The sequence below is a fragment of the Panicum virgatum genome, chromosome 9N (genome assembly GCF_016808335.1).
Source record: "Panicum virgatum strain AP13 chromosome 9N, P.virgatum_v5, whole genome shotgun sequence".
NCBI classification, from domain to species: Eukaryota; Viridiplantae; Streptophyta; class Magnoliopsida; order Poales; family Poaceae; genus Panicum; species Panicum virgatum.
The window spans coordinates 61,568,263-61,576,285 of record NC_053153.1 but is presented as its reverse complement, the minus strand read 5'-3'; the positions used below and the strand labels follow the sequence as shown (position 1 = coordinate 61,576,285).

The 8,023-nt window shown below is 38.6% G+C and overlaps 1 protein-coding gene across 4 annotated transcripts; it reads right to left on the bottom strand.

Moving 5' to 3' along the window:
* Positions 1–255: 255 nt before the first annotated feature.
* LOC120693021 (probable serine/threonine-protein kinase PBL19) lies at positions 256–6,529 on the bottom strand. 4 transcript variants are annotated; one of them, XM_039976427.1, is made up of 8 exons: positions 6,403–6,529; positions 2,983–4,024; positions 2,275–2,516; positions 2,060–2,195; positions 1,961–1,979; positions 1,837–1,887; positions 1,612–1,747; positions 256–819 (listed from the first exon to the last, which is right to left on the bottom strand). In XM_039976427.1, exons 2-8 carry the CDS (start codon positions 4,001–4,003, stop codon positions 811–813), a joined length of 1,614 nt encoding a protein of 537 aa, XP_039832361.1. In that variant the 5' UTR covers positions 4,004–4,024; positions 6,403–6,529; the 3' UTR covers positions 256–810. The 4 variants fall into 4 exon arrangements, with proteins under 4 accessions (XP_039832361.1, XP_039832360.1, XP_039832359.1 ...); XM_039976426.1 differs by having other exon boundaries at positions 256–788; XM_039976425.1 differs by having other exon boundaries at positions 256–788; positions 1,837–1,979; positions 6,403–6,528.
* Positions 6,530–8,023: the final 1,494 nt, after the last annotated feature.

Genomic DNA, 8,023 nt, shown 5'->3' with positions numbered 1-8,023 from the left:
TTGTGGACGAACCAGAGAATACGGTTGTCTTTGTTTCTCTGCTATCCATTCATGTTATATGTTCTCTGAAGCAATAAAAGTACATGTTTATTGAAATTAAAATAATAATACTAGCCTTGCTTATGTTTTTTTAGTTTTTAGTAGCACAGTATTGGTAGATATTGTTTGCTTTGCAGGCAATTTGCAGTGACGATTCTGCAGCAAAGCAGTTCAAGAATCTGAAGAAAATGCAGCTGGACCCAACAAAAAGAACTATTTTTTTAACTTAGATACAACACAAGTGGACTGCTAAAATATACATATGTAGAGAAAAAGTTGCACCAACGAAGCAGGTAGCTATACACAAAGCAAGATATATTAATATTATACACTCTTCAGAAGCTAGTTGCCCCTGAAATCCCTCATCCGTTCACCGTTTTACTCCATTGGAGTCCTACAAGACGACGATCCTTCAAAGAGGCAAGGACAACCGTAACTAGCAATTCTCCTACTTGCCAGATTTCAATGCACTCTTGGTGTCTTGAAGGCCTTCTAACAAGGTCACAACCTGATCCATGCCAGGCCTGCATCGTGGGTCCATCGACAAGCATTGCAGTGCTAGGGCTGCGGTCTTCTGCGCCGCAGGAAGGCAATACTGGGAACCCAACTGCGAGTCCAAGAAACGGAACACCCTCTGCTTGTTGGTGATGTAAGGCCTAGCCCACTCCACCAGCATGTGCTGGCCAGGTGGGCGGTTCTTGTCCAGAGCACGCTGCCCAGACAGCAACTCCAGAAGAACAACACCGTAGCTGTACACATCACACTTCGCGGTCAAATGGCCTGTGCATCATGAGGGTAAACAATAGACGTTGCCATCAATTATACATATGCAAGCCATGTTGACTTAAACCATTAGATCATGTGCGCAAATTTGTAGGTTAAAGAACAATTGCAACTTGCATGCAGTCGAGTAATCACAATTTGTGTGTTGACTTGACTTGTACCGTAACTTCTGATTTCATGGTAGTTCATGCATGGAACCAGCTGGAGAATGTAGTTGCATTTTTTTGGACTAATCAAAGGCACTGCACAGTTCAAAGTGCCTTTCAAGTAGCATAACGTGATGCTTCAATGTTTCCCCCATTTACAGGATGCCATACATCATACACTTAATTCCTTGAGTTTTTAAATCGTAAGCAGCACATGCACAAGACAACAAATGCCAATCAAGGGACTGTACATCAACATGCTGCGTTCTTTGCTGACACAAATTATTTTATGTTCCCCAAATTGCAATTGATAAATGAGTTGCTTTAAACAAAAGGGGCGTCTAAGCACAATGCAGGATCATGCCATATAAAATTGAATAAATGAATCTAACAGAAATTGCATGCACAAAATCAGTATCCTTGTCTTGCAAAATATTTCTTTTCTCAACTACAGAGAAATGGAGAAATAATGAAAAAGAGAATGAGGATTGATGAAATAAAAAAAAACTAAAAAGGAATGAGTTATGATGAAACACCAATGTTTCATTTACCCACTTTCTCAGCATAGTAATTATAAAGTGTCGAAACAACAGCAAACCAATATGACGTATTACTGGCTGGCATATCATGCTGCAAAGATTACCTGTTGCAATATATTCAGGGGCAGCATATCCGTGTATCCCCATGTAGGTCGTCCCCAGAATAGTAGGGATATAACCTGTATAACCACTTGGACCATCTTTTGCCAAACCGAAATCAGACAATTTTGCATTGTACTCCTGTAAAAAGTCAAATAAGAATTAAATATCTTTAGATCAAAGTTCAATTGACCTGCACATATTTTATAGTGAATGATTTGCATACAGACCGAGTCGAGAAGAATATTGGAGGTCTTGAAATCACGGTAGATAACTTTAGCCTGGTCGCCGTGCAGGAAACCAAGGCCTCTGGCCGCCTCAAGTGCAACCTTCATCCGTAAGTTCCATGGGAGCGGTTGGAAGTGCGACCCTCCTGTAATATCATAGCATTCAGTCCTTATTCGCAAGAATCCAAGAATGAAGGACTTCACAAAAGAAAACTTGAGAGCTTACTCCTGAAAAGATGATGCTCCAAGCTCCCTCTTGGCATGTACTCAAACACAAGAAGCCGTTCTTCATCCTCCCAGCAGTACCCAATAAGTTTCACAAGATTAGGGTGGGACAACTGCCCTAGGTAATTTACCACAGCCTACAAAGTTATTGCAGACACAAATTAAAACAACCTTCGAGTCGAACAAATGCAATAGGAGTTGGTGGGGGGCACCAACCACCCATTCTCTGTGCACTCGGAAGCTGTCGAGCTTGAGCCTCTTCACCGCGACAATCATCCCAGTGCCCGGTTTCACAGGTGCAAGCGTGCGCTCATCCATCCATCCCTTGTACACCGAGCCAAAGCCTCCCTCCCCGAGCACGCTGTCCAATCTGAAGTTCCTTGTGGAGCCTTTCAGCTCACTGAAGGTGAACTTTCGGACATTTGATGACTCCAGAATCTCTGCCTCGAGGTGGTTTACTACAGTATAATTTCCGAATTTCTAGGATTTTACACCTCTCTCAATTAAATAATAGAGAAAGTATAGTTAATATTGTCTAAAAATCGTGATATTTTGCTGGGAGATAGCACAAGAGACAAGGAATCTATTTTGGCTAGATGTGCTAAATTAGACATAAAGGAATTCGAATTAAAATTTTTTAATAATGGGTAGAATTCAAAATTCCTTGAATTTTTAGGCCAGCTAAACCTTTGCTAAAAATGCATTAAAAACATGATAATTCATACTTTTTTATTTAGTTTAATAATATTTTTTTATTGGTCCAAGACTGCTCCAAACGCAAACGCTTGATAGCCACTTGGTTCCTGCCCCATAAATCATGCCACGGTACACGTTACTATATTCACCAGCACCAACATGGAGTGACTCATCAAAGTTGTCTGTCGCAGCCTTTATATCTGCAAACAAGAACTGACAGAGACACACCTGACGGCAAAATATTGGCTGGGATGTTCGCTGAAGCTGGAGGTGCTGTCTTGTTCCTCCTAGCCCAAGAGAACAGACCTGAGTGTTGCGATGCCTGATCCTGACGTGAAGCTTTCTGTCGTAGCACCCTAAGACGTTCCACCACGTCAATCATCTCAGGACGTTTCTCCCTTTCCATCGTTAGGCATTCACCTGCTATCTTTGCAACCCCTTCAACAACCTTCATATTATCCTTGCTTGCAATTTCAGCATCAAACATCCATCTCACACCCCCGGACCCCCTTTCAAGAGCACTAGTAAATGCATAAACAATGTTGACGTTGTCAACTACTGTTGTTGCCTTTTTCCTGGCCATCAGCTCAAGGAGAACAACTCCAAAGCTATAAACATCATACTTCACAGTGAGACGCCCATCCAAAGCAAACAGAGGATCCATGTAACCTATGCTTCCTATGACATTCTCGGTGTGCAGTGTCTTATCCGTGTTGGCTAGTCTTGATATTCCAAAGTCTGACAATTTTGCATGGAAGTTGCTATCTAAGAGTATGTTACCAGGCTTGACGTCGCCATGGATAACCTGAGTGTACATGTGAGAATGCATGTACGCCAACGCCTCAGCACACTCAATGGCGATCGTAAGTCTTACATCCAAAGGGATGGGAAGGTTGTCATCGTGAAGAATATCACTTAGATTTCCATTAGCGACATACTCAGTGACCAGCATAAGGGCATTTTCCTCCTCACAGCAACCAATGAGCCTCACTACGTTCTTGTGGTTGATTTCACGATGGACGATCAGCTCTTTAGCGAAGTTTTCTTTCACATTGTGGATAAACCTTTTCACTGCAACCATGCTTCCATCCTCAAGAACCCCTTCGTATACTTCTCCAAAGGCCCCTCTTCCAAGACAAGTTCGATAGTTGTTGGTCATTCTGTCTATGTCCCCTCTAGTGAAGCATGTTATGCTATGATTACTATGCGCCATCCATTTAGATCTATCACCTTCTTGGATAAATTCCATGGTGTTGTTTGTGGAGAACTCCTGTGAAAGCGGTGAAGTTCATATATATTACAATTAACCTTAAGTAAAACACTAGATAACCATAGAAGATGATGGATGCAGCAAAAATCAGAACCTTCATCGTCATGGTTTTTTTCTTTGTTCTAAGGCAGTCTCAGTGCACAGTTTCATTACGCTATTACTGAAACTGCCATGTTAGGATTACAATAAAATGAACCTACATCTCTCTATGCATGGTTTCATGACACTGTTTAATAGACATGCTGCAACATTTAATTCTTACATGGTGTTGTGATCAAATGTGTCATTTCATTATGTTACATGGTGTGCCTTTTATTAGAAACAACTAGTCTATCAACCCGTGCTCCCGCACGGGCTAATTAGAACTAATATAAGAATAAGGACACTAATTAACTCACGTTCTTTACATCTATTAAATATTCTAACACATATTCTAATATATATATATATCATTTATTTATCATTATCTAGTTACAATAGATTTCATTTTACGTCACACCTCTATATGTATTCGATATATGTTTAGTTAAATTATTTATTTGTAAATTGGTATTCTTATCTCTTCCATCATACATGAATATATGGTGACATATATCATGGGTGGTATTTTTATATAAATAATATATTAATAATGATAGAAATAACAATTTAGAATTTTATATTGGTGCACTTTAATATTTTATTATAATTATATAATTATATAATTTAGATTTATATTTATGAGTATTTTAACTTGTAATATAATGATATAATTGGATAATTTATATACAAATTTAGGGAGGTATTTGTATTATTTTTATAATGGCATGGGTGGTTAATTTACACAAAGATTAGGGGGTTACTTTAGATTTTTTATAATGGCAGATGTGGGCAATTTAGATACATGTTTAAGGGGTTAATTTAGTCTATTTTTGTAATGGCAGAGGTGAGTAATTTATTAAAAAAGATAACAGATCCGATGGTTATTATAATTAGTGTTGTTGGATTGATGGCTGGATGTTTTTTATTTTTGTGAGAATTTATAGAATTTCTTTATTTTTTTAGAGTGTTCACTTAGGATTCTAGGTGGTTCATATCAATTAGTAATAGTAAGATAATGACAGCGTGACATTGCTGGCTTAATTTTGATTGGTTCAAGACAAAATTGGACTAATATAGCAATTAATCTGGGTAAATCCTGTGCCTTACGACGGGCTGAAGCTTGACAAACAAGGGAATATATCTGATAGAAACCATAGTTTTCGTGAAAACTCGTGCAAACCACAGTAAAAAAGTCGTCTAAATTCACCAAAAAAATCGCACATATAGATGATATGATGATACACAATCATATAAAATATCTTGTCCAAACTCGACTTCGTTTGTGAGATATAAAAATAATAAAATTTTATATCTCACAAACAAAGTCGAGTTTGGACAAAATATTTTATAAAGTTTTGTATCATCATATCATCTACATGTGTAATTATTTTGGTGGATTTAGATGATTTTTTTAATGGTTTGCACGGGTTTTCATCAACGTGGCGGTTTCCACCAGATACGTCCCCGACAAACAATCAGAGAATCTATCCAGAATTCTAGATGTTGGGGTTAATAGTGGTACCTACTATGTACTCCCTCCGTCCTAAAATAAATACAATTTTAGGACCAAATACGCAAACCAATGGTAGGTGTAAAATTATCAAAATACCCTTTGTCTTTTGTGGTGAGTGAATGAGGTGTTAGTTGTGTTTTGTGAGAATCTTCCGAAAACTGGCTTGTCTTTTGTGGTAGGTGGGACAAAGTTAACATTTTTGTGGGGCAAATTTTGAACTCTAGAATTGCAATTATTTTGGGGCGGAGGGAGTACATGAGAAGATGTTTTAGTTTACAACAAAGAGTAGAATCTTACCTTTCTTAAAGCACGTAACGTTTTCATTAGAAATTTTAGTTTGGTCCAACATCATTACAGATGGGTGGATCCGAACAACAACGCTACTATTATTATAATCTAGATGGACTCTAATACAGTGAGAACATGAAAACGCAGTTAAAGGAAACCCATCATAGAAAAAAAATCAATCATGATCCGCACGGGGGCTTTCGACCATAGTAACATACGAACATATTTGCTAGTATGAATCTAAGGTAGCTTACTATTAATTTATATCTATGCCTAAATAAAGATTTATAAAGCATGCAAGAAGGTAGCAGGGGCAATTTTCTTGTCCGTCCATGTTTCCCCAAAGAGGGGAGGAGGGAAATTTGATAGCTCAGCAGAGTTGCAGCCTTGCTTGTATCCGGAGAATTTTTTTAGCCGGGTAAGAATCTCTAAAAGATTATAAAATTGCAAAGGGATAGATAGCTGCTAGTAATAAGAATGGACGCCCACAACATACCTGTCACGGGTGGATTTGCGGGCTCCAAGCACGAATCCCTCCCCCTCCGGTGTAGAACAAGGAAGCACCAAGCTGCTATGGGTGGATTCAGTATATATTAGTCTATTACAGAGTTGGAGTGGAGCGTATACGCTACGGTGCAGAAAGGGAAGACTATTCCGGGTCAATAAGTCAACCCCTGTGTAGTGCCAACGTGGTGTGGGCTCCCGTGGCGGGAGTCGGAAAGTTCGTTTCTCACGCGTCCGACCCGGAAAGGTCGGACTGACCTCGACGATGTACTGTTCAGGCGTTTCGTCGAACATCTGTAGTGCGCGTGTTCGATGAGGACCTCGTCGTGCCGGAGCCACGCCGCCGCCCGCAGCCACCTTCGCCGCGGCGCATGCCTTCTTTTCCTACTCTTTTTCTACTTTCTTTACCCATTCAATCTTATTGCTTCTTTATCCTTTTCTCTTCTTTTTCTCTATACTTATAGAGGTATAGATCACAATTATATTCGGTGCCTAGTCTTTTTTTCATATACTTATAAAATATTAGACAGGAATAATAATGTTAAGAATTATTTTTGCTATTTGATTCCTCAAACGACTAAGTTTCTGGTTTTTCCCATGCATCTATTTGGATTGAGCTAATAAATAGTCACATTTATTTATAGATTTTGGTGCTTTACTCTTTATCGTAGTGATTATTACTTGTATAGAACTATTTATATGCCCACAAAATGGTGAATCTTCGTTGACCACCATCAGATTAGTTTGTACAACTGAAGTTGTTCAGGAATATGCAACATTTATGCCTGCCTTCCTTTTCTATTCTCCTTTTTATACTTTCCTTACCTGTTCAACCTTGTTGCTTCTTTATCCTTTTCTATTCTCTTTCTTTATACTTCTTTAGAGGTATAGATCACATTTGTGTTCTGTGCTAGTGTTTTTTCATGTACTTATAGAAGATTAGACAGGGATAAAAATATTAAGAATTATTTATGCTATTTGATTCCTCACACGATTAAGTCCCAGATTTTTCCCCATGCATCTATTTAGATTGAGCTAATAGCAGTCAAAATTATTTCTTAGGTTTCGGTGCTTTACTCTTTATCTCAGCGATGATTATTTGTATGGAACTATTTGTATGCCCACAAAATCATGAATCTTCATTGACCACCATCAGAGTAGATTGTATAACTGAAGTTGTTCAGGAATATGCAACATTTACGATGATAATCCTTGTTTGGAGATAGCATTGGTTATTTAGCAGATATTTCTCTCACATTGATTGGTCTGCGTATTCATTGGCCCACGTTGACAATCATAAGGTGTTGATGGTGTTGCAATAGATTGCAATATCTGAAACTTTGCGCATCGTCATTATTTTTTTCATCCCTATCTTGACGTTTGGTTGCTCCATAAGAAATGGATTGATTGAGTTCGGCAATAATTTTGAGTAGAATCCAGTGTGCTTCATGCAACTGCATGTACCGCAGGACCTTCTTGAGACTCAAAAAGTTGTGATTCGGAATCTCAAGCAAAGCTTATACTATGGTCGCGCTGTAGTGCAGGGCGTTCTGAAGATTTTTCAAAGAAATTATCTCTTTCTATAGTATAGATACAATACAACTATGGTCGCG